This window comes from Carettochelys insculpta, chromosome 2, assembly GCF_033958435.1.
Source record: "Carettochelys insculpta isolate YL-2023 chromosome 2, ASM3395843v1, whole genome shotgun sequence".
In the NCBI taxonomy this organism is placed as follows: domain Eukaryota; kingdom Metazoa; phylum Chordata; order Testudines; family Carettochelyidae; genus Carettochelys; species Carettochelys insculpta.
Window position 1 is genome coordinate 52,745,386 of NC_134138.1, and position 27,407 is coordinate 52,772,792.

The 27,407-nt window shown below is 39.4% G+C and overlaps 1 protein-coding gene across 2 annotated transcripts in view; it reads left to right on the plus strand.

Annotated features, from left to right (window-relative positions):
- Nucleotides 1-24,404, plus strand: part of MMP16 (matrix metallopeptidase 16) — a 286,894-nt gene extending 262,490 nt beyond the window's left edge. For both annotated transcript variants that reach the window (XM_074986986.1, XM_074986987.1), the window contains 3 exons: nucleotides 4,748-4,898; nucleotides 13,293-13,408; nucleotides 20,011-24,404. In XM_074986986.1, the coding sequence (XP_074843087.1) occupies nucleotides 4,748-4,898; nucleotides 13,293-13,408; nucleotides 20,011-20,345 (602 nt within the window). In that variant the 3' untranslated portion in view covers nucleotides 20,346-24,404. The remainder of the gene's footprint in view (nucleotides 1-4,747; nucleotides 4,899-13,292; nucleotides 13,409-20,010) is intronic.
- Nucleotides 24,405-27,407: the final 3,003 nt, after the last annotated feature.

Here is a 27,407-nt window from a genome sequence, read left to right on the forward strand (position 1 = left end):
CGAAGCATTACTACAAAAAAATGGAAAACATTTTGACGTTTTTTTTTAATCACTTGCTTCATTCTCAGACTGCGGTGACCTTATCATCCTGCTTGTTATATTAGATCTCACATAAGGGAATAGATGGTGGAGATTCACAAGATTGACCAGACTTTATGAAACATGGTGATTTATTAAAATCAACAACAATAGTAAACCCACAGACCAGACGTGAAAGGAACAGCTTTGTAAAACAAATGTTAGTGCTTGCCCTCTGCTGAGGAAATAGGTCATTTGTATTACTATATGAGTGACTATTGTCTGGAAGAACAATCAAACCATTATTATTAAAATAATATCTGGTTTTCTTTTGTTATTTCTATTTCATACTGAAGAAACATATCTGTGGTACATTGTGTCTATAGCCCATAAAAAAATCTAGATATAAGCTCATGAAAGCAAATGCTGAGTAATGTGACCTAAGCACTCACTCTGAATACATTTTTGAAATCACTTCACATTAGCTTGCGAAAGCCAGAAATAAAAGGAAGTAATCCTAGTTACAATCAAGATTGCTTTGCTCCACTCTGCAAGTTATTCGGTATCCACTAATATTCTCTTCTAAGCCTGAAAGCTTCGGCTTCTTGCTGAGGCTGTTCTAAACCGCATCTCTCCTCCCATGAAAACTTTCTGTTTACAATATCATTTCACCAGGTGAGGGAACAACAACACTAACAGAAGCTGCAACCAGACAGAATACTTGGGTTTCTTATTTGTAATGCTTCCCATCAATAATGATCACATTTACTGCATTCTACACAAATCTCAGACCTCAAATATTAACTTTGCTGTATTTAAAATGAATAGAAGTCTTGCCTATAATTGGTAAATTTCTCAGTGCCCTATGGTCTATATAAAAAGTTCTCAGGTTTAAATTCTCTACAGCTACCCATAATGGTAAACTTTCTTAGAAGAAATTTGCTGAGGATGATTTCAGTATGTTTTGCACTATAGCCTGATTACTCTTTGCACTTCTTTAACATGTGCTTCTGCTCCAGCACCCTCTGCATGTTCAGTAGACATTGGATTCAGTTATGCTGTCCTCATGCTTTGTTATTTCATTGCACACGTAAGGGCTAGATTTGATTAATTGGATATAACTGATAATTATCGTTTCTTAACTTCCTTTAGTTTTACTCCTTCTGAGAAATGGAAGTAGTTGAAATATTGCGTACACTGTAGAACAAGCCCCTTCATTCTGCCCAGCAACTGCCATTTTAAATGATCTTCTGAAACGGAATTGATCTGGCAGAGGGTTGGTCATTGAACACCATCCGTTGTTTGTGCTATAAGTACCGACTGGAAGAGTCCACAAAGCAGATCCTTCCTTCAGTATTAAATTTGCATGATCTCCTTTTGAATCAATCTATTTATGTACAGTCAAGTGAACCAGCAGTTTTGAGACTCACAGGAGTAATTTAGCTGAGAAGGGTGAACTTTGAGATACTAATATTGTGGTCACTTGAAATGAACATCTGAAACCCTCAGGATACAGCCTTATCAAACCAAAGATTAAGGTTTATAGAGCACTCTAATTCAATTAAATATAATGCCTCTAGGCCAGCACAGACTGAATCTATAGTGCACTTCAAAGGATCACTCTTCATAGACTAGTTCCCTTTTATTTTCTCTGAATGCTTTCATCCTTCTGCCTGGCACATTCAGTAGTTGTGATGAAGATTATTATTATTATCATGATCATCATCGTTGTTTTTTACTATTTATTGTAAAAGCTGACATTTTTGATTGGCTCTATCACATCACCTTCATTTCCTCATCTTTCAAATATACATAAATTGACAGCATGCAGAAAAGAGTCTTGGCCTATTCACACCTTCCTATATTTCACTGAGCAGTAGTTGGAAATAGAAATTTAGTTGTGGCTAACTTTCTTCTAGGACATTTCTAGAGATGTCATCAAAGTATGCATAGTTGAAAGTTTGAACATCTGAAAAACATAGTTTTGTTACACATTGGAAAAAATAAACATAAATTATGTATTGTACTTTTAATTCTTTAAAAATGCAAGTTTTACAATGCACATACGTATGTATTAATTTCTCTTTTCCTTATGATTTATTTTATCAAAAAGCTACTAATAGCTACTTCACACTTTTCAGGCCACGTTAATGTACATGTGCCTTATGAGTTTTCTGCATATTACCGAGGAAGAGAGTCCCGGTCATATGTGTACAGGTCTCTCAATCAGACATGAAATGAGGGGAAATCTTTCCTTGAGACTCTTCTGTAAGAATCCTTACAGAAAGTCTTCATTTGCATTATTGAAAGGCAGTATTAAGTATATAGTGCAGGAGCACACCACTGGAGAGTATGAGAAAACCAGGTGGAATGACAGGAGTTTATTAGAGGAACTATAATTCTCATCTGTTCACACATCTTTCCTGTGATGCTTGTATCTTGGAAAACGTACTTGAACTAGGATTCTACAAATGCTTCACTGAGCCAATGGCACTTCTAGTGACCTGGGACTTTGTTCACCTGAAAGACGCTAAATAGCAGGTTTGGGGATAGGGAATAAGATGGAAGGATAAGAATTTTGCTAGTGAAAAAAGGATGATTCTCTGATTTGTCAGAGGATGTATTCTTGGGCAAATTGGAATGCCTCCACTTGAAAGGGCGGGTGGCAAGCAGCTGCAAAGAAAATGATAAAAGATTAATGCTGCAAACCCTGGATGGGAGGGATTGAAACTGTATCCTCTTTCCTAATTAAAAATGTGATTTACAGTAAAGCATGCTGTAAATTGCTAGGTACAGATGAGGGGATAAAGCCTTCCTTTTAAAACTCCTTTTTAAGGCTTCTCTTTTTTCATGTCACAGAGGGATCATGAAAATATAGAACAAATTAGGAATACAGTTTTCTGGATTTTCCATCCCAGGATTCTGGCATAGACTTGATCTTAGGTCTTTGCGGTGAAGTTAAGTCTCCTTATAAAATATTTAAATAAGAAAGTGCTTGAAGGCATCTAATCCAGTTTTAATTTTAAAATTCCTGAAGCTGGGGAATCCATCATGACCCTTGTTAAGTTGTTCCAGTGGTTACTTACACTTGCCATTAAAAATGTGCATCTTACGTTAAGTCTGACTGTGTCTGACATCCAACTTCAGCTATTGGATCAGATTGTGCCTTTCTATGCTTGATTGAAGATCCCTGAGATGGGGTGCATACATAATGGGGTGTATAAATCTTGCACCAGAACTGAAGGGGTTAAGGAGCAACTATGTGTCTAGGAGACCCTACCCAACCCCACCTGCAGAGAATGCTATAGATAGAGGTGTACTTTAAGGCTATGTCTGCGCTAGAGGGTTTTCTCAACAAAACCTGCAGAACATCCAGATTCCCAAGGTGTTCTGTCAATAGAAAATTGACAGCATGCAGCACTTTTCTCGACAGTCTTATCACGCTCTCCATGAGGCATAATGCCTCTGTTGACGGAGATCTGTCAGTAGAAAGCCAGTGTGGACATTCCAGGACACCAGGAAGCCCTGACTGCTGTGCTTCCAATTGTCTGTTTTGTAGAGAGAGCAATCCGCTGGTCTCTGTCAACAGAGCAGATCATACTTGCCACTCACTTGGCAGTTTGGCCGCAATCTGTTGACAGAAGTTTTGTCAACTTCCGATAAAAAAATTCTGTCAACAAATCAATATAGTCTACACATAGCCTAAGAGGGAGCCTAACAATTCAGAATGGCCCTGGCAAGGTAGGGGGAAGTGGTGGGTTTGCAGGTGTTCGTCAGGAAAGAGAAATAAAGCTGTTTGACAAGAAAGAAAAGGCAGTTTTGTAGAGGAGGAAGTGAGTAATCTCTCTGGACATTCTTCAGACATCTGTAACTTGGATGGAGATGGAAAAGAAGCAGATGCCAGGGGAAAGCCGAAGCGGAGGATAGGTGGAAAATAGTGAGTGGCAAGGAAGAGGAGCATAGGCAATAACATTGTCAAACATGCTAATGTCTTAAGCACCCGACTCACTTTGATGCAGCTGAAAATTCTTCTCAAAGGGTTAAAGTTTCTTGCCAGTTACTTCAGTGGCAAAACTCCAATTAAATAATTGGAGGCAAGATGCCTTCCTCCCCTCTTCTCGGGGTTGCTAGTGCTTCATTTTCTCTATTTGCTTGCCCAGGGGAAGAAAAGTGATAGATGCTATGTTGCAGTATTTTCTGAAGAGGCTTTCAAAATGAACTAGTTTATCCTCTGTAAACATTTTACCTCTCTGTATCACAATTAGAGACCATGATAATAGGTGCATTTGCTCTGAAGGAAAATCAAAATTTCTAGGGGTTGTGCATTTTTATCTAAATGTTTTCTTATTCCATTTTGCCCTAATAGTCACACTGCTTCCCTTGTGGAAAACAAATCTGTTGTGTGGTTTTGCTTGTGTAAACTAGATTACATTTCATCACCTCCTGAGGCACCTTTGTTTGTTTCAAGATGAGTCTAATTCTTATATGGATTCTCTGCACAATTTTCTGAGGTAGTATTGAATAAAAGGTGCTGTACAAATTTAAGGTATCTTTCAGTTGTACCTCATTTTATTTTATGGTGTCTTCATTAATAAAAGATTTTTCAGTTTAATGTATTTAGCAGAATCAGCATATTGTTTTATTAGTTTGAGTGTCTTCTTTCTTTAGAGTATTTTAATTTTAATACTGAACATTCTGGAAGTTAACTTATATATCTGCTTTTATTCAGGTAATAAGTTCTGGGTCTTCAAGGACACCACTCTCCAGCCAGGTTACCCTCATGATTTAATAACACTTGGAAGTGGAATTCCTCTCCAAGGTATTGATTCAGCAATTTGGTGGGAGGACGCTGGGAAAACCTACTTCTTCAAAGGAGATAGGTAGGTAGAGGAACCCTAATAGGAAGTTATTTGATTAATTGATGTCAACCAAGACATATTTATTTCCTCATAGTTCCCCAAAGAAAAAAGTTTATCTATTTAGACTATTAAAGATTAAGTGTAGGTGAATATTCACCTTGGTACAGAGGGCTATCACAAGTCATGTGCATTATTTAAAGCCTGTTTTGAGGACAAAAGTGGGTGTCTTTCCTTCTGCTATCCTTCTACACAGGATGAGTGTCATTTACTTGCCTGTTTTCCTTTTCAGTTTCTGTTTTTATTGAACCAAAATACTGAGGGAGTGAGGGTGGGTAGACTTATTTGAAATCTTTTTTTTCCCAAATTTGAATCATAGAATTATAGAACAATAGAGCTGGAAGAGACCTAAAAAAGCCATCAACTCCAGCCCCCTGCCCTCAACAGGACCAAACCCATCAGATCAGCCCAGCCAGGGCTTTGTGGAGGCGAGACTTAAACACCTCAAGGGATGGAGACTCCACTACTTCCCTGGGTAGATCATTCCAATGCTTCACCACCCTCCTAATGAAAAAGTTTTTCCTAATGTTCAACTTGGACCTTCCCAACCGCAACTTGAGATCACTGTTCCATGTTCCGCCATCTGTGACCACTGTGAACAGCCTCTCTCCAGCCTCTTTGCAACCTCCCTTCAGTATGTTGAAGCTGTTATCAAGTCCCTCTTCAGTCTTCTCTTCTGCAGACTAAACAGTCCCAATTCTCTCAACCTTTCTTCATAGGTGATATGTTCCAGCCCCCTAATTATTTTGGTCACCCTCCGCTGGACCCTGTCCAGTGTGTCTGCATCCTTCCTATAATTGGGGGCCCAGAACTGGACACAGTACTCCAGATGCGGCCTCACCAAAGCTGAATAAAGAGGAATAATCACTTCTCTGGATCTCCTGGCAGCGCTCCTCTTGATGCAACCTAATATGCCATTAGCCTTCTTGGCTACAATAGCACACTGTTGACTCATGTCCAGCTTCTCATCCATTACAACTCCCAGGTTCTTTTCTGCAGAACTACTACCAAGCCAGTTGGACCCCAGCCTGTAACAATGCTTGGGATTCTTCCAGCCCAAGTGTAGGACTCTGCACTTGTCCTTATTGAACTTCATCAGATTTCTTGCAGCCCAGTCTTCCAATTTGTCTAAGTCACTCTGGACCCTATGCCTACCCTCCAGTGTATCTACCTCTCCCCCTACCTTAGTGTCATCCACAAACTTGCTGAGGGTGCAATCCAACCCTTCATCCAGGTCATTGATAAATATGTTGAACAGAACAGGACCCAGAACTGAACCTTGGAACACTCCACTAGAAACAGACTGCCATTCTGACATCAAGCTGTTGATCACTACCCACTGGGCCCCGACCTTCTAGCCAGCGTTCTATCAATCTTACCATCATTTATCCAATCCACATTCCTTTAACTTGCTGACAAGAATGTTGTGGGAGACCATATCAAAAGCTTTGCTAAAGTCAAGGTAAATCACATCCATTGATTTCCCCCTATCCACAGAGCCAGTTATCTCATCGTAGAAACTAATCAGATTGGTCAGGCATGACTTGCCCTTCATGAATCCATGCTGACCAATCCTGATCACTTTCCCTTCCTCCAAGTGCCTCAAAATGACTTCCTTGAGGAGCCCCTCCATGATTTTTCCAGGGACTGATGTAAGACTGACCGCCCTATAGTTCCCTGGATCATCCTTCTTCCCTTTTTTAAAGATGGGCACTACATTTGCCTTTTTCCAGTCATGCAGCATCTTTCCTGATCTCCACGACTTTTCAAAGGTAATGGGCTCGTCAATGACATATGCCAACTCCCTCAGAACCCTTGGATGAATTAGGTCCAGGCCCATGGATTTATGTACGTTTACCTTCTTTAGATAGCTCCTAACCTTTTCTTTCCCCACCAGAGGCTGTCCACCTTCATCCCACAGTGCATCACTTATCGCATTTACCCGGGAGCTGTCCCTTTCCGTGAAGACAGAGGCAAAGAAAGAATTAAGTACTCCAGCTTTCCCTACGTCATTTGTCACTGGATTACCTTCCTCATCCAGGAGGGGCCCCACACCCTCTCTGATCACCTTCTTCTTGCTAACATGCCGGTAGAAACTTTTCTTGTTACCCTTCACATTCCTCGTGAGTTGCATTCCAGTTCCACTTTGGCCTTCCTGATAACTGCCCTACATCCTCAAGCTATACATTTATATCCCTCCCTAGGCATTTGTCCAAGTTTCCACTTTTTGTAAGCTCCCTTTTTGTGCCTAAGTTTTCCCAGGATTTCCCCAATAAGCCAGTCTGGTCTCCTACCATATTTATTTCTCTTGCTGTGCAATGGGACGGTTTCTTTCTGCGCCTTCAATAGGGCTTCCTTAAAATACTGCCAGCTTTCCTGGACTCCTTTTCACTTCATGGTAGCATCCCAGGGGATTCTGCCCATCAGGTTCCTGAATGAGTCAAAGTCTGCTTTTCTGAAGTCCAAGGTGTGTAATTTACTGCTCTCTTTCCTTCCTTTGGTCAGGATCCTGAAGTCTACCATCTCATTATCACTGCTTCCCAGGTTGTCACCCACCACTACCTTCCCTATTAGTTCCTCTCTATTTGTAAGCAGCAGGTCGAGCCGCACACAACCTCTGGTTGGGTCCTTCAGCATTTGTACCAAGACGGGATCCCCAACATTCTCCAGAAACTTCCTGGACTGCTCCTGAACTGCCATATTGGTCTCCCAACAGATGTCAGAGTAATTAAAGTCCCCCACGATAACGAGAGCCCGTGATCCTGACACTTCTCTCAGTTGTCCAAAAAAAGCCTCATCTACCTTATCATCCTGATTTGGCGGCCTGTAGCAGACACCAACCACCACATCTCCAGTGCTGCCTATGCTAAGCTTGACCCATAGATTCTCAACAGGCTTTTTCCCCTCTATGTACTGGAGTTCCAAGCAGTCATAGTGCTCTCTTACATACAGTGCAACTCCTCCTCCTTTTCTCTCTTGCCTGTTCTTCCTGAACAGTTTATACCCTTTCATGACAGCGCTCCAGTCATGCAAGTCATCCCACCAAGTCTCTGTTATCCCAATCAAGTCATAGTTCTTGGACTGAGCCACGGCTTCTAATTCCTCCTGCTTGTTACCCAGGCTTCTGACATAGGTGTACAAGCACCTTAGATAACCCAGTCGATCTCCCCGCCCTCTCTACTCGAACCAGGGGTCCACTTTTTTGTTCATTCCTCTTTGCATTTCTTCCTGGCCTCCAAGTTCCTTTCTCTCCTCAGGGTTTGGTCACTGTCCCTCAGTGAACCTAATTTAAAGCCCTCCTCACTAAGTTTGCAAGCCTGCTTGTGAAAATGCTCCTTCCTCTCTTGGTTAGGTGGACCCCATCTCTTCCCACTAATCCTTGTGCCCGGAACAGCATCCCATGATCAAAGAATCCAAAGCCCTCTCTCCAACACCACCTACGAAACCATGCATTGAAGATTCCTTTCAGATTATTTCATTATGACTTTATATATTTTTCCTTGAATTGTCAAGGGGAAATTCTGGTTTTGTATGTGCTCAGTGTGGCCAAGCCCTCTTAAGAAGGAGCAAGAAATTTGGAAGAATAACTAATTTAAGCTTAGCTATTCAAATTCATGGAATTATTATGTCATTTCAGTTTGCTTACTCATAGTTCTCTGCTCTTCTATCATAACTTCCATTTTCCCGGTGCCTCCCCTCGCTCTCTTTCCAGCCCCTGCCATGTAAGCAGGAAGGGCGAGATCCAAAGCCTACTCAAGTTCATGAAAAAAGGTTCTGGGCTACTATTTAGAAATGAAGTTAGAAAGAGAAAAAAGAGAAAGAACTACCTGAGCAGTTTAGAATTGTGCCTTAATGGAATGACTGTTAGATAAAGTTTACAATCCCTTTAAAGAAGGCAACATATTGTTGTGGTCAATAAAGCAAAAACCTGGGAGGTAAAATAGATGAGTTTTTTTCCCAGAGGTGAAGCGGATTTGCTGCATAACCTTGGGCAAGTCGCTTATTAGCTTTGTGCCTGGTTTTGTTTTGCTTTTTGTTTTGTTTTCCATCGATAAAATTGGGCTATGAATTTTTATCTACCTTACTGGCACATCAAGAGGAGTAACTGGTTTGAGAAGCACTTTAAGTGATGTGAACAAAAGACTTTATAGACATACAACACATGATCATTATTATTGTTTGTGAATGAAGTGGGGGGAAGTTTGTTTGAGTTTGTTTTTTATGGTAGGATTAGGTTAATAGCATGTTAAAGCACGCCACAATTTTAAAAAAAAATATTTAAGTAATTGTCCAATTTCAGTAGCATTCATGGGGAAGAAGTAGAAAACTAAACCAAATTTGTAGGGGCTTGAAATTTAATGTTTTCTTTCAAATCTATTCCAACAATCAGCCTCCACTGTGAACAAAACTAGTCCTAAAATTTCCATCCTGTGGATAAGATGATTTTTTAAATTTATTTGTTATCAATTAATACTTTTCTGACTGCATATTCCTGGGCAAACGTGCATTAAGAGTTTTGTGTGACCTCAACTTCCTTTAGGCTTTACTCAACAAAGGCATAATATAATAGAGTCCCATGCACAGACAGTTTGTTCAAGTCAAGACCTTCCTAAAAATCCTGTTAGCAGTAACATAAAACAGAGAACAATCAAAGTAAACTTCTCTTGATGCAGGAGTTGCTACTTGGAGCCATAACAAGCATAATGAGGCTCAGCAGAGTACAAAATGCAATACAGTAGGTAAGGAGAAAATCGAAGAACATAAGCCTTGCAGAGATAATTGAGCTATTATAGGATATTGACCACCAGTGGGAATAAACCCATATCCCACTAAGCATCTCAGTATGTATTGTTTATATAGCAATTTTTTTCTTAATGTAATGTTAGAGCTGAATTCTCCTGCTGGTATTAATTGTATGTTTAATCCTGGTATTGGGCTTTTTGTGTCTATTTTTTTTTTTCTCCCAAAAACTCAGTACAACACAGTGGTGCTTTTTTGTACCATGAGAGAGGAATGAAAAATAGTCAACATGTAATGCCGATGTCAAAGCAGGTAGATATGTTTCTCCAACTCCAGCTATGTAAAGGAGCACTAGGTTTGTGTTGTCCTGATAGTAATATATTGTGTATATGCTCCATGAGAGAATCTAGAAATAGTTTTCAAAGTCCTCAGACAGTGATGTAAACAAAAGGTGTGCAGGATGGGTAGCTTGAGAAATCTAAGACATCAGCTATAAAATTTACAACAACATGAAGATTAATTTTAAGCCCAAATTGTTTAGAGAATGTATGTACTAAATTAACCTCTGTGTGGGAACACAGGGAAATTACCATAAACATGCCAGTGGGCCAGTGAGACAAAGGAGATACTGCTCTTGAATAATTGAAAAAGAGTGATAGGAGCTGGGAGAGCTTGAAGCTCATTGATACATTTCTTTCTGATCAGACTACAACAGTGTCTGTTCAGCTTATACTTTTTTTCACCATGACCCTGTTTACAGTAACTTGAGGGCAAAATTTAATATGTTTTTCAGCACTGAAAAGTTCAACTTTTTTTTTCTTTTTAAAATCGTAACATTATTCTATTTGGCTGTTTGCCTGAATAAATAGCATGAGATAAAGCACATGAAGTGCACCCTCATAACTGCAAATACATCATTCACTGAGGAGCCCCAGCATGTCTAGTTTTATCAATGCACTTTTAATCTGTAATCGGCACTGGTGGAGGGAGTCTGAATATTGGAATTTGGCAGGTCAGAGTTTTCTTTCAAACACAAAACACAAAAGAGATACTGCTATGGCTAGCCCTGACACAATAGGATTTCTCAGCACTGTAGAAAGGTCAACAGTCACAGGGCTCTCAGGCCTACACCAGATAGATGGTCGAGGGGAAATATTTTTGACCAGAGTACATATTTTTGAAAGCTCAAGAGAACCACCTCTCCCAGACATCCTGGCAGGTTCAAGGGCCAACCGACTCACCGAGCCCCTGAGCAAGATGATGGGGGATGTTGGCTCTGCACTCCCAGAAGAAACAGGCCCTTGGATGGAAGGGATAATGCTAGGGGGCCCTCCCATGCCCCGAGTCAACCCTGAGATCCATCCAGAGCATGCCACACAGTGCTCCAGTGGCAATTTAAGAGCCCTAGGGCTGTGCTTGTGACCACTCCTATGGTTGTGATGGTGTGGTGACCAGAAGCCCTGGCTGGTTAGAATCGCTGTGGGTGAAGGCAACATCCTCCTCACCTCCTCTTTGGCAGCCTGGCTGACAGGAAAAAGGATAAGGAAACCACTGACGGGGGAATACTAAAGAAAGGACACTTGGAATTGTGTAGAAGTGGGAGGAAGAAAAAAGGGAGCAAGGGCAACAAAGAATTCAGGGCAGAATAAGGAAGTAGAAACAAGAGGGAAATAGAAGAGTAAAACTGAAAAAAGAATAAAGTGAAAGTCAGACACAGTGAAGAGGGAGAGGATACAAAAAAGGGAAATTGCAGTGTTAATCTCAGAGACACAGGAAACAAGGAAAAGAAAAAAAAAGATTGTTTTAAAAAATGAGGAAGAGAATATGGAAAACTAAATAATTCACCATTAAAATGATGCAAGAATAAAGACTGGATTCATGTAATACTTTAGATGAGCGTTGATTATTTCTATACGTTGTTTCTCCCTGTTTATCATGTTGCTCTGAAGGAGATCCAAAATCTCTGTTAAGATGCAGGGACAGAGTGATATTGCTAATGGGACTTGTGGAGTCTGATTACTGGTGAATATGTAACTAGATTAAAGGATCCGGTTTTTAAAAATATTTTGTGCCACAGTCAGAAAACTTATTTTTATGATGCTAGTTATTTTCTTTTATTAGTTTTAAATGTGTCACCTTTTAATTTTTCTGACTGTCAAGAGCTAGAAAAAATGCCTCAGAGTGAGCATTTAATAGATTTCATTCTGTTTAGCTTATCAAAAAGAAGATTAAAAGGTGACTTGATTACAGCATATAAATACCTGCACATGGAGATAATGCAAGGTACTAAAGGGCTCCTTAATTTAGCGGAGAAAGGGTCTACAAGGCCCAATGGCTGGAAGCTGAAGCCAAATATATTCAAATTATGCAGATATTTTAACAGGGAGGGTTTTAATCAGGGGAGCAAACTCCCAAGTAATAAGAAGGTTCTCAGTTTCTTGATGTCTTTGAATCAAGACTGGGTACCTTTCCAGAACATATGAAAGAATTTAATATGTAAACTATTAAAAATGCCATGTAATTTAATAATTAGTTTAAATATTTTAATTTATTCATCCTGTAGAATTATGTAGCAGGACTGTAATTCATTATATACGTAGGATAATTCTCTGTTCAATTGTAGGGAACTTTGATTTAGAAGTAATGTCATGAGCAGTAACAAGTGCTGTAGTGTGCTAAGCACATGCAGTAAATCACTGAACATTTCCTAAGGATCATAGCATATACCGAAGTGCCATGTTCTAAATATTCAGGAGGAGATATTTCATCTTCATAGCCAGCAACTTTTCAAGAGTAGGGAAACGCAGTTCAGACCTGGACATCCTTTCCCAAGCTTTCTTTAATATACCTAAACAAGCTTGGACCTTTAAAAATAGTAAACCAAATGAAATAAAATGCTGTTGTCATTGTAATATGATATAGGCTTACCATGAAACCACATATTTTGTAACCAGAGATTCACACATACATCATTTTGTGTTGCTCCCTGCATACATATGCTGAATATTAACAATGCTTTTACAGTGTAAATAAGATCCATTATTTATTCCTATGTCTCACAAGTTCAAATTGCCTTGAACTTTTGTGCTGCTGATTTCTGCACTGAGCTCCTCCCCCAACCAAAGAGAAACACAAAGTGCGTAATATTTTATATTATTTTGTACATATTGTATGATCATATAACAAATGAGAATTGCAGTGAATACACCTAAGGAGTACAGTTAGCTTGCTGTGGGAGTTTTAATGCTGAATTCACAGGCTTTTGTGTGATAAAGATCTCAGATGAAACATAATGTAGGCTTTTTGCCTACATTATCTTTCCTTGTGTTGCTGTGCCGAGGCCCTAGGCAACAGAATTGTTCTGATTATAAATAAGATTCATGTTTATTTAGTTGTCAACCAGGGGACATCTTTTATCTTTGGTATACTTACTGAAAACAGCTGTCCAATCAGGAATCAAGATTAAATTTCTTTGTTACCTAGTAGTATTGCTAGATAGTTGCCCCAATTTCAGTTGTTAAATGTAAGACTGCGTTCGAAAGCAAACAGCATGCAATTATGTATATCAGCTATCTTTCTAAACACATTTATACTTATGTATTTTTTTTCTTTGTTTAGATACTGGAGGTACAGTGAAGAAATGAGGTCCATGGACCCTGGCTATCCAAAATCAATCACAATCTGGAAAGGTATCCCAGAATCTCCTCAGGGAGCCTTTGTCCACAAACAAAATGGTATGCAAACACTTTCCTCTAGAGTAGTCATTTTCTAACATCTATTATCATGGTGTAAAGATGGCTAGAAAGGACTGACTAGAAAATTTGGCGGGCTGACTGAACTTTCATTATTTTGCAAACATGAAATATTTCATGCTGTGGAACTCACTCTCTTCTTAAATTGTTGCATATAATTGTTTGATTACTCTGTTTAATAGCCCAGTTCAGGGAATTAAATAATGTTAATTTTAATATAATAGTCTATGATTTGGGTTTAGGTTATTTGTTTTGTTTTGGTAGGATTTTAGTGTTCCATAAAATAGGTTTCCTATCCTAGTGTATTTGTTTGAGGCAACATCTACACTACAAGATAAATTCGAATTTATTAAAATCAATTTTGTAACGCTGTGTTTTATAAATTCGAATGGGAGTATCCTCACCTCCCCACAGGTTCCCCACAAGGTTGACTTATTGCTGCCACAGTCAGCCGCCAAATATCGACTGCTGCAACAGTGCCTTGTGGGAACCTATCCCACAGTTCTTTCAGCTCCATAGCATTCTGGATATTTGCACTGGTGCTGCATTGGAAAACATGCTCTGCAAGTGGTTGTGGATATGTGATGTCATCTTCCCACATTGCATTGCCCTCATTCCCCTCCTGTGGAAAGCAAATGGCCATTTTTGCAGGAGGAAGGAAGGAAAAGTAGGGCATCAACAAAGATTGCTAAATGAACTGAAATCTCTTGCTTCTGCAACTGAACTGCTTTTTATAACTGTAGCTGTAACTGAATTATCAAAGATTTTTCAAAAAGCAGCTGGTGTCTGACTCTTCTCACGTGGCCCTCCAGCCACTGTCCCCCACTCCCTTGATTACATGTGATCCCTGAAAATAACACAGGAACATTGGAAAGCTTGAAGAAAGAATAGAATAGTGAAGGTTTTCAAAAAAGAGATTTTCAGAGGCTGGGGTTTTTGCTGCTCAGTCCATTACACAGCTTATGTGGCCTGGGATCACCCAGCAGCCTGTGTCTTCTCAACTGGCCCTCCACACACTCTTCCCGGGGTTAAGGGGGCCAAAGCTTGAAGAAAGACGTTAGAGTAGATTAGGAAAAAGATTTTGGGCTTCCAAAATGGGATGAGGCTGAAATCTCTATAATTCATAACTGAAATATCAAAGATTTTACAAAAAGGAGCAGGTGTCTGCAATGGGTTCACCATGCAACAAGGTGTCTGTGTCTGTGTCTTCTCAACTGGCCCTCCACCCACTCTTTCTTGTGTTATGGAGGCCAAAGCTTGAGGAAAGAGGATAGAAAAGGCTACGAAAAAGATTTTTGGCTTCCCACTACACTACAGAGTTGTCCAGCATGGGGGATGGGGCGCGTCAAATTTCAACAAGCGGTGGTGCTCAGGTGGGGGGCCAGCATAGACTTACTGTTGGATCAGAGGATGATAGGCCAGTTGAAATTGTTCCCTGAATATCTTTTTTTTTCAATCCGGGGCAGATGGCGGGGAGCCCATGGCTGCAGAGCCAGTAGAAATGGTCCCCAGGGCATCTGCAAGCCCACAAAAATATTTTTCGGTGGGGAGATGTAGGATCCGTAGTTGCAGAGCTAATTGAAATGGTCTCCCTGGTGGCAGCAAGGCCCCGAAAATATTAGCCACCGGGGCAGACTTCCCCCCAGAAGCAGGAAGCCCCCAAACCCTCACCACATGCAAGCCAGGACATGGTGCTGCCTGGCAGCATGGTCCTCACTGAACAGCAGGCACGTCCTTTTATTGTGTAGGGAGCTAGCCATGTGATGTGGTTGGGTTCAGGAAAGACCTCAACTGTATGGCACCTGTGGGAGAGGGCGTGGGGAGCCTGCACAAATGTAAGCTACTGAAAAGAAGTTTCTTGGCCTCTCATACAAGCACAACCCCTGCAACAGCCTATCTGCCATCTGGTGCGGTGGGACAGTACCTGGCACCAGGCAGAGGAGAAAAAAATACCAAGTGCTCAAGTAGCAGAGGTAGAGACAGAGCCGTGAACTCCATGTTGGGGCTATTTGTAATGGGTAGATGCACTCAGAGTGCTGATAGCAAAGAAAGAAGTTTCTCAGCCTCCCGTACAAACATGACCCCACAGCCATGAGCTTCCAGGTGCCAGATTCAAATTTGCTGGGCTTTCTGTTACCTAATTCTGCACCCCTGGAGAGCAGCAGAGATGGAAATGGCCAGAGCGGGGCAGTGGGGGCATTGTGGGATACATACAGGGCACCTCTGGAGGCTAATGAATTTGATTTTAAAACATGGCACTTCCACACTGGACTTCATTTGAACTTTAAAATTTGAATTTGATGCTACACCCAGCCATTTTTGACAATGTTAAGATATAGGTATTAGTGCTCCCTAAATCGAGCTAATGGTATTTACAGTGAAGACAGTGATGAGGTAATATTGAGCTTCCTGCCATAAATTGAAATTTATGTCGTAGTGTAGACATAGCCTGAGTCTCCATATTGTTAATGGTTCATATGAGATGAAAGCTTTTAGATTCATTTTGCTGTATTGTAGTCCAGAAGCAGGCTCTTTTGGTATATAAATAGAAGTATCCTGATGAATCTGTAAATTAAAGATGGCTTAAACGTAAAATGCAGAGCTGCAGTTCACAGATACCTTGGAATTTAGCAGGCCATGCAGTTACCTGCACCAAGATGGAGTATCTCACGTGGCAACTTATAATTTGCAACTGGCCACACCTGCATATGAATGAGAACCACTGAAATCTACTCCTTTTATGCAAATTAAGTGCTGCCCTAAGGCTAAAAGCAGTTGCTAGTGCAGCCCTCAGCTGCAAAAAGTTAGATATCCTTGATGTAAACAAAAATACGTATTTGCTGTCACTTTTCACTGCAGCAAGTATTCAAGCACTACTACATGTATGAGTAATAAATTAGTGAGGGAAGCTTGTGGGCTTTTGTCTGTGTTTTTTGGGTTTTTTTTTTAGACAGCACACATCTTTCTTGCTATCTTATTTTCATTTCCCTTTAATAGATAAATGTAAAGCTTGCTTTTCTGGTGTAGCCCATTTCAGAGTCTTCGGTTCTTCCCCTGACTAGACGAACTAATTTGCTGTGGAAATACACTGAATCACTCCCTTGCTTTGTCTCTGTTTCATCCATCAACAGGAACTCTCTACTGATTCTGGCATTTGGCTAGGGTTGATTTTCTGTTTTGTTTTGTTTTGTTTTGTTTTGTTTTGTTTTGTTAACAGGAAAGTAGGTCAGGCAGGCTGACACTCTGCATATATCACACTCACTAGCTAATTCTCTGTGTGTATACATACTTATATATGTATAAATATCTATGCACTCAGAGTTGATACATAGTGGATTTAGTCTTTGCTCTCTTAAACAAATTATCATTTAGACATGCTTCTTAATTTTTGCTTACTTCACCAAACTGTACTTTTTTTTTTTCTGGCTAAAGTGGACTCACCATCACATGGAAAGTGTCAGTATTATGTACTGTGAATCATACATGTATCTCCTATTAGCACTGCAGTGATAGTTATTTTCAGCATCACACCTAGGCAGAAGTGGTCTGAAGGTGCTGCAGAGCCACAGCACTTATCCCTGGACCAGTGGGAGCTCCTTGTCTGACCCTGCATGAAATCATCTACCCAATTCGGGAACAGCACTTAAGGAGTTTTCGCTGTCTGAGGAGCCACTAAACATGACATCAGTTCATCAGGGAGGGATAGGGAATAGAGGAGAAATAAGAGATGCTCAGGGCTCTTGGAGAGCCTCTGAGGAGCCCCAAAAATCCCTGAAGGCAGTATAATAGATATTTCTTTAAAGAGCCTATGCACAATGACATTGGCAACTGCACATGGAGACAGTGAAACAAGAGAAGAAACAAAGGCGAAAAATGCAGCGTAATTTAAAATAATGCTGATTACATTTTGCTCCAAAGCATTTTCCTTCCATTGCTTAAATAAGAATTTTGCCTGAAATTTTACCACATTGCTTTAAGGTGAAATCTTAGGGAGAATTTCTGCTAATTAATCCCTTTCATCTGCAGGAAAGTATCTTACCCTCATCTTTTTAACTCTCTGTTAAAAACTGAGAAGGGATTGCAAGACATAGCAGATGGGTGATACTAAATCTACTCCTTCAAAAACCATGAAAACCAACAGCCATAAACAGAGAAGGATTACACAAGGATGGGTGTATTAAAACTGGTCATCCCAGATCCTCTGCTGCTTGAGCTCAGTACTTCAAATGCTTTCTAACTTATTTGATGATCTGGAAGCTCAGCAAGCCATGAGCGATGCCCACGAAACCTTCCCTGCTCCTTCTGCTATGTGGTCTTGTCTTCTAATGCAGCATCAGGAACCCTTATCAAGCTGGAACAGGCAGGGCAAGCAGCAGACTTTGCTTCTCTCTTCCCACCTCACCTGCATGCATGAGAACTGCTCATCCCCACAGAGTACATAAAGTTGCAGCTCCTTTAGCCACCTGAGCACCACAGCACCCCCTTACCCAGGAATCCCTGGGGAAGCAGGAAATAGCTGGAGAGAAGGGACGTTCAAAGGGATGGCAAGAAGTTGGAGCTAGATAGGTTCAAGCAGCGAATACCAGGGCCATGAACGCTGCAGCCAATTGGTTTTCTGAGTGGTACATCTTTATTTTTTTCTGTTTAAATTCTGTAGACTACTTCAATAATAGCTCTGTGCAATGCCATGTCTCTCTTTGAAGACTAGTAGGTGGTATAAATTTATCAGCAGATTTTTCTGGAATGAATATTGAACATCATACATCAGGTTTAGACAATCTCTATTAGAAATAAGGGAAAGACTGAAAGTCAGAAAAGGGGAGGGAATCTATTCGCAGAAACCTACTGCATGTTCCTTACTCCTTCTGAACTTTTGGATGCACCTTGGATGGACCACATCATAGCAATTCCTGAATCCCTATGGTTTATTCCTTCTCATTTGATTGTGCAGGCTAAAATGCACGTAAATATCAGTATCCTTTACTTTTACCAAAGGTAGAATCTTATTAAGAGACAACATGTGAAGTGCTTTTCAGAAAACACATTTTTTACATAAAATCACATGTATGTGGTTTCCTGTTGTAAACTATGGTTTAGATGACTGTATTTTCTATTTGCTAATGAACAAAACATGTTTGCATCAAAGCTTAAAGTATAGCTTCCTTTCAGATTTTTTAATCACTTGGAAATCTCACCATTTGCAGCACAAATTTAATGGCACAGAAATAATAAGAGGGATGTTTTATGCTTTATTTCAATGGGATGGAAGGCATTCTGTGACCAAATATCCTACAGTAGTTTGTTATAGTTCACTATTTTTCTTTTTATTCAATGAGTCATATACCTTTCCTGCTAGAACTATACATATGGAAATAAAGATACAGAGGCTTAGACAATAAAACTGAAGGGCAACGTAACACCTACTTAACCAAAGAATAACTAGAATTGAATAAACAGTGACTGTATTTTTTTTTTATTTTTCACATTGTTAAATGTGCAGGTGTGGAGAACAAAGACTTTTTAATGTAGTTCTGAATTGGAAAATACACTAAAATGTCTTCTGATGCACAACGGAAAGAGCCTGACTTTTGTTTAGAGATTATTGATGTTATTTCTAATTTCTAGTCCACTAGTCTTTCCAGCAGGCATTATTAGTAGGCTACCCACTCTGTCTTAGTGCTCCTAGCGGTCTTTAGCGCTGTAGTAAACAACATGAGGCCTATCAAGTAAAGCTAGGGAAACCTCCAGCTGACTGGCTACAGGTCATAAACAACAGGAGGAAGTTTACCTATTGTGAAGGATTGTTTCATGCCAGATCAATACCATTTTTCAGATGGGATAGGAACATAATTTAGGGTTTTGCAAGATGGTGCAATTTCTTCTTTTTGGCATTATCAAATGATCAAATAACAGTTCCGTGCAGAAAATTTGAAGCAAGAGACACCTGTTCTTTCTGGGTAAGGCAGCTGTTCATTCATGTAGGTTCCTCCATGCGAAGTACAGTAGCAGGCTCAGAAAACAGTGCAGCAGATCAATTCTCATTTCAGACTGGTCTAGCACAGAGTTGGAAGTCATTCAAATCAATATCCCGTCCTGGGAGGTACTTGGACTCTTTGAACTGTTGGGATACAGCTCTGGTACTGTGGTAGAATTCTAACTTGGATAAGGTGTTCAATTAACAAATGAATTATTCCCCCCGCCCCCTGGTAAATTCCTGAATTTTTTTCTTTAGCATTTCTTCATAGTCATAGTATTAGAATTATTCTAGATCTGAGTTTATTCAAATAGGAAACTTGAGATTTAAGATTTTTTAAAGACAAGAAGGAAGTGAAATTCTGCCTTGGGTGCCAGTTTGGACGAGAGCTTTCTTAGGAGCCAAAAACTTATTGCCAGGAAGATCTGAAAGCCTCTTATCCTAATCTGCACCTGAAATATCCATGTTACTTTAACTATCCATGTTACTATAGATTCCAGAGCTCAGAAAATAACTCAGTGCCATATGGTGATATTGAAGGTTGCCTGACTTCCGTCTTTAAAAGCAGATTGTTAGCATGACCATGAATAACTGCACTTTCATTTCCCAGGCTTCACATATTTCTACAAAGGAAAGGAATATTGGAAATTCAATAACCAGATGCTCAGGGTGGAACCTGGATATCCCAAATCCATCCTCAAGGATTTTATGGGTTGTGGTGGACCAACAGACAGGGACAAAGACCGACACAGCCCTCAAGATGATGTGGACATTGTCATCAAACTGGACAACACAGCCAGCACTGTGAAAGCCATAGCCATTGTCATTCCCTGCATCCTGGCCTTGTGCCTCCTCGTCTTGGTTTACACTGTGTTCCAGTTCAAGAGGAAAGGAACACCCCGCCACATACTGTACTGCAAACGCTCTATGCAAGAGTGGGTGTGATGTGGGGGGGGGGTTTGTCTCCCAGGAGTTTGTGGTAACTTGATATTCAACATAAGAGCTGTTGTGCGGTTTCCTAGCTAGGAGCAGGTATCTGTCAGCCTGAATCAGAGCTGATCTTTAAAACCCAGGGGGTTGCCTGTCCCGCACATGAGTGGGGATTCACTCTACTGGGAAGCTTCCATGATAGACAGTATCTGCCATTTTTTCAGTCCTTTGTCTTTCTGTCATTCGGTTCCAGGCCTTTCCTCTGCACGCTCAATTCCCAATAAAGTATCAGGATTAACTAATGAAGAGGAAAAAAAGAAAAGAAAAATTCAGTGTTTCTACTGGTTTCCCTTAAAGCCTGTTCCCCTTTGAAAATAATTTTGCTGAAAGTAAAAATTGTTTTTTGTTTTAAATTAAAAACAACAGAGCAACCCACAATTGAACTTTTGGGAAAGTGTGAAGACCCAAACAGCTTTGTCTCCAAAGAGGATTGCTTTCTGTAGTTGTATACTCCTACACACAATTTTTGTCAAGTGGGAGACCTGGATGACATGCAGGACTTCAGACTGTTCGGACAGCCATTTTCCAACAAACAAGGGGCCAAAATATCTGCAATATAGTAACAGCCTTAATGATACATTCATTTTGTGTTTTATACAGCTGTTCTGAGATACATCCTCAATGTTTTAACACATTTATACTCATTCAAACGGAATCTTTTAAATTTTTCTTTCTTTTATTGACTTTCCTGCTTTTTTTTTCCTTTTTTTTTTTTCCCCAAGCTGTACCCGGCCAACTGCCTCAGGCCTTTCTTAGGTCTGCCAGGAAAGTTCATTTCAAAGCATAGCAAAAAAACAGTAGGTCTCTGAAGTGGATTACAATGAAGTAAAGCGACAGTCATGTTACAGAGAAAATTGACACTAGCATTACATTGGTGTAACCCTTTGAGAACTATAGGATTTGTTTTTAGACTCTGAAGGAGGCTAATCTTGGTTGCCATGGAAGTATAGGACTGACGAAAACGTATGTAGAAACACAGTTTAATGAAATTCAGGTTTTTAAAACAGACATCCTGTAAGTGTAAGTAAGGGCTCTGAATTAATTGTTTGCATTATTGTTAAAAAAAGGATTTACAACAAAAGAACAGAAACAAAAATATAGTGGCCAGCTACTTTCTGGTAAAACAAATAGGTATTTTATTAACTTCTAGCACTCAGCTAGGATTTTTGGACTGGCTGTAGTTTTACAGCTTAGCCTTTTATCTTAGACATATTGAATTTCTGTTTTAAACTATGTTGCATGCTAATTCCGTTTGCCTGGGTACGTGAATACATGAAAATAGACTTACAGTTTGAAAGGAAAGCTAAAATGATGACTCTGATGTTGCATGAATATCGGGCAAATTACCTATTGCATGTTTAACATAGTTCTCAAAGGGTTAGTCAGATCTCTGGCATAAAGTTGTATATTAAAACACTGACAGAGCTAAGGGACCACCAAAGCATTTTGTCATTGTGTGTAATTTGTGCTAATAGCAGTATTGTCATTTTCATGTGACCTGCAGAGCAGGTTTGTATCAATATTTTTTTCCTAGAGAAAAGTCAGCAACTGACAGACCTCTTTATTGATTTTAGGAGCTGCTTCTTGCAGTGATAGGCTTTACAGTCATTGGGCTGTGAACTTATTAGAGATGGTCAGAATGAATGCACCCCATGAGTCAGACACCTGGCTTTATATGAAAGCCAGGATTTGAGGGGAGTAGCTTTTGAAATAATGAACAGCTTGCCTTGAACTTGATTATTGATCTGTTGACTGTCATTGCCAAGTTAAACATTGTCTTCTGTGAAAAGCTTCACTGTCTGAATTTCCTTAAAGTGCACTGTCCTATGTCTTAGCTCTTTGACCTTTAACTTGCAAACTGGCACAAACTGAAGAGAATCTGGTGTTGCTAATCAGTTTGAATTAGTTTTCGCTTTCAAATGGCCTGATATTCACTCTCCAAGACTGCAGAAAAACATTGAAGAGATTTCTTAGGAAAGAAGTGACAGCAACAAAAAATATTTATGGTAGATCTGTAGATGGGCATTTTGCTATGTATACATGCACACTCTAAAAATGAACAACAGTAGAAGTTATTTTTTATTTAACTTGAATACAACTTTCAGTATAATATTAATAATTTCTACAAACAACTAGTTATTAGTCACAAAGTTATGAGAAAAGTACTTAAATACTTGAAACAGCCAGCATTGGCTTTTACGTAAAACAAGATTTTTATACTAGATTCGACAGATTTCTTACTGATTGCCTAATACATGTTACTGGATCATTTTTTAGAGAGTGTAGGTATATATACATATAAATATATTATTATGATTATGATTATTTTGGTAATGGATAGCTTGACTGCCTTGAATTTATATTTATATTGAGCCTAGCATGAAAATTACTATGCTTTTTTTGTTCAATTACATGATTTGATTTTGGTTTGAAGACTTATTTCACGATCATGTGTGGCATGCTATAAAGCATTGCAAACTGTTTTTTCTTAGAGCATAAGCAGAAATATATATATATATGTATGGCTAACAAAAATGAGAGGAAAAAGGTATAGTTTTACAGCAAATATGCAATGCAGATGGCATTTTGGAGAAGTTTTCAGAGGTACTGTATGCTGTATATTAGAAGTGCACCAGTATCAGCCCATAGCATTAATTCAGTAGATTCATTTCAGCTGTCGCTGAAAACGTAAAGAGTGTATTCACAACTGCAGAGCATAGGATAATATTAACCACACATCAGCTCATTTAGGCAATTCAAAAGACTATGCCTGTTTGTCATATTTTTTTAATCCACTAGATGCCTTTTGTTGTCAGCAAACAATTGTAAATTATGGTCTGCTACAAACTGAACAAAAGGACTCCTGTTTTTGTACTGCTTTTGTCCCTTGGACAGTTGGTGGAAACCACTGACAAAATTATTTAACCAGCAGTTGATTTTCTTCTGCAACAAGAGAACCAGACAATTTCATATTATCCTTAATACAGAATGGCATCTTTTCTGTTTTCTTACTCACTTATCTATCACTTCACTTTCAAAGTCTCTTTCATGGCAGCTTTGACTTTTTGTGCAACTATTTCCCTGGGAATAATGAAGTGCTGAGCATGTTGACTGTTGTTCATTGATAAGGTAACAAATGTTTGTATTTGGGGAATTTAACTTACAGTAATTATACTGGAAGGTAAGTGTGATAATCTAGTGCTTGATATATGGTACGTCATAGATACATGAATGCATAATAACTTGATTCTTCAATCTATTTTCTTTTACGTAAAAGTACACATATATATTATATATAGAAAGAGTAAGAATAAAAAGAGTGTTGTATGGCATATTTATGCCATGCAAGTTAAGATTGTGTCAGCATTTCTATTATTATAAATTTCTATTTTCAATAGGTTATAACACAGACATTAAAATTTGCTTCAGGCTGAAAGATATAGAAGCAGTTAATGTTCATGCGAATTTCAAAACATTTATATTTGGTTGCTTTTAAGTTATAAGAGTTAAAAATAAATGAGCTATTTTCTCAGATTTAGTTTTGAACTCATATAAATCAAAAACACCTCACAAGTTAAGAAGAGTCTAATAATTGTTAGCATCAACAAACAATAGAATAAAACAGATGAATTGAGTTTTGAAAGTTTTGTTTCTGCTCATGTGAAGAAACTTTTCCCTAATATTTTAATAAACGTAGCCATATTAGTATTGTTGCAAACTACACTGTGAATACATACACTACTAAATATGGATTTTATCAGACTGTTACAGTCTGACAAACTGATTATACAGAGTTGCGTAAGTCAAGAATAACAAAAGCTATTTCCCATCGACAGGAAAACACTTCAATTAACTTTTATCAGAAAATAAATTTAGTAGAAGATGCATTTGTATGTTTCCTTGATAGGCTGTAATGGAGACTTAGATGGCTCCAAATGAGCTCTTTCCAATCCCTTGTATAAATATAATACACATTTTGTAACATCCTATCTTTTTTTTTTCTTTGAAGTTGAGTTGAGGAGTAGGTTAAAAATGATTAAGATTGTGAAACAATGATGAAAGCCAGGAAATTTCAAAATGGAAGATCAGATTTCCCTTGTACCACAGCAGTGTGCGTATGTGGCTCTCCTCCACCACCTGCCCAGCCCAGAACCCCTGACTTTATAATATAGTGGGTAAAGAATAGATTGTAAGACTTAACTTTGAATTCCTTGGCTTTTGTTGGCTTATGATGCAGTCCCAATGTTAGTTAAATGCGGCTTTTGTTACTTAGGTAAATATATGGAATCAAATTCTGGCTTGTTGGTAGGAAAAATTATATAGGGTTGGAAAAAAAGGTGTGTGCCTATGACCAGTGAAACATTACACTCATTCTAGCTTCTCATATTTGTATTATTAGTGGGGGCAAGGCTTGAAAAGACAGATAACAGATAAAACAATTATTACAAGTACAATTCCATTCATTAAAGCAAATATTAACCCAAACTACCATACACACATAGCAGCACAAGTTGGAACTATAACATCAGGAACAAACTGAATCATAAAGAAACAGCTTCAATGGCTGTTGGTTTGTTGGAGGCCCTGCATCCCATGCAAAGTCAGGCTTGGCTTCTCTGGTACTTTGGCGGTGGTTCCAGAGGTGGAGAAAGCTTGCACAGCCACAACAGCCTCTGTCATGCCAGCAATAGGAGAGGGGAAGGAGCCAGAACTGAGTTTGGTATCTGCCTTCTCTCTGTTCTTGTGGCCCCGGCTGCCTCAAATGAATGCTTTCACACTTTCATTAGTGGAAGTTGCAAATGGCCACCTGTTTAGATGGGTGCTGAACTGTGCTGTAAAGCAAATAGTCCCACTGTGTGTACTAAAGAGCTGGTAGGACACTATCAAAACAAAAAAGCAGTCAAGTAGCACTTTAAAGACTAGCAAAATAATTTATTAGGTGAGCTTTCATGGGACAGACCCACTTCTTCAGACCATAGCCAGACCAGAAGAGACTCCATATTTAAGGCACAGAGAACCAAAAATAGTAATCAAGGTGGACAAATCAGAAAAAAAGAATTATCAAGATGAGCATGGTAGTGATAGGACACTGATAGTGTAGTGAGAAAAGCAGGACTGACACCTTCAGATTGAAACTCTCAACACACTCAATGAGTTCACAGCACACTGATTGTGGGGTCAATACAGCAGTTATTTTGAAATGGGGCCAATTACATGTAGCCATCTCAGGGGCAAAAACACATCTGAAGTTCATCATACATATGTAAAAGTAACAATCTCTATATGCCCCTGAAAGTTATCATAGTAGCCCTTAACGTTCTCATTTCAATATACCATGGCAATGCATGATAGTGTTCCTATTCTTCTAATCCACTCTTATGCTTTGCCTACCAGCTGGCACAAAAAATCATCTCTTATAACAGTCATAATCATATTATCACCATCATGAACTACAATTGTTGACTCCATGCAACAGCAGACCCTGAGACCATCTAGTGTCACACAATATAGTTAGTCTTCAACATGCTACATGACTGCTTTTTTTGTTCATATAGTACAAAGTTATTTTTACAGATATATGTGTAGGTGGAATAGCTCACTAATACTTAGATGTCTGAATAACTTTAATACATGATCATTGAAAGTAAATGTTGTCACTGCCTTAGAAAGATGTTCCAAAGCACTGATAAACACTATGCTAACTATGGATACATCTCATAAAATTCTTGTTTCCTAATGCAGATAAGTTGTGGCATATCAGCCACCAATTGTCTTTATTTCCTTAATGTTTACGTGTGCATTCACAGATGTGGTGCATCCTGGATACGTCACCCCTTAGGAGGTGACACGTACAGTATGCGGACATGTGGGCAACACATCTCCACACTGCTGAAATGTGTAGACAGTCAGGGAATGCTACAAAATAATGAGACCCTACAAGAGAGCTTCAGAAACGAGCATGAGGGCTGAACGGGAGCGCTAGCCACCCTTTGCTTTGTGTGCACTGTGACATGAATTACCATCACAACAAACCCCCAAATCGTATAGCCATAATTGATGATACAGATCTGCCTTACAGTCATGCAGCACAATGACATAACCCTGTGCAGAATGAGAGTGTTCACAAACCATTATCACAGCCTGTGTTAACTGTGGAGCCCTAATGATTCAACAGTGACCCTGAACCCATCAAACCACATGCCCCCCATCAAATCACACACTGCCTCATTTATAATGGCTGCCCCGTTCAGGCACCAGCAGTAGCACATGGTGCTACATGCCATCTAGTCTCTGATTTTTCCCATATTCAGGTATAAAACTGAATTCGCAGTCTAAGTCACCTCTTGCAGTTACAATTGATAGCTTGCCAGATTTCATGGTACAATTGTAGTAGAGAGATAGTGATCATGCTGACCTCATTGCATGCCCCAAATGGTATGTACATCAACATGCTTCCTCCAACATGGTTTATACAGTGTAGTTATTGTCTGTTATTTTTTCCTTTTGTTTCTACATGAAGCTAAGGTCAGATAGTCACATAACACCTCTATACGTAACGTGTCATTGGCCTTCACCGGGATAAACCCACATCTACCAGTGACTTCACTTCACCTTCCAATGAGCAGGCGCAGCATTAAAGTGTGCCTGCAAATGAGTGACATCCTCTTGCAATAGATGGAATATGAAGTCATATAATGAAAAATTCTGTTTGCATTACCATTCAGTGTGCTTGCCTAATGCAGGTCTTATCCTCCTGAGCCACATTTGCCTACATGCCGGTGGGTAGTCCCATAATCCTTGAGTTACAACCCACGTGTGAACTGACAGTCATCCTAAAAACATACCTATATGCATGAACCAATCACTGTGCTAAATGAAACAAGTTATGAATCCACTACCACCCATTACTACCCTCAGGCCTGAGCTGCATTAGAATAGTGTGTAATAGAAGGTAATTGCTGGCAGTGTTCTGAGTTTTCCAGTGTGCACCATTAAATGATATTTGGGCATATCCCA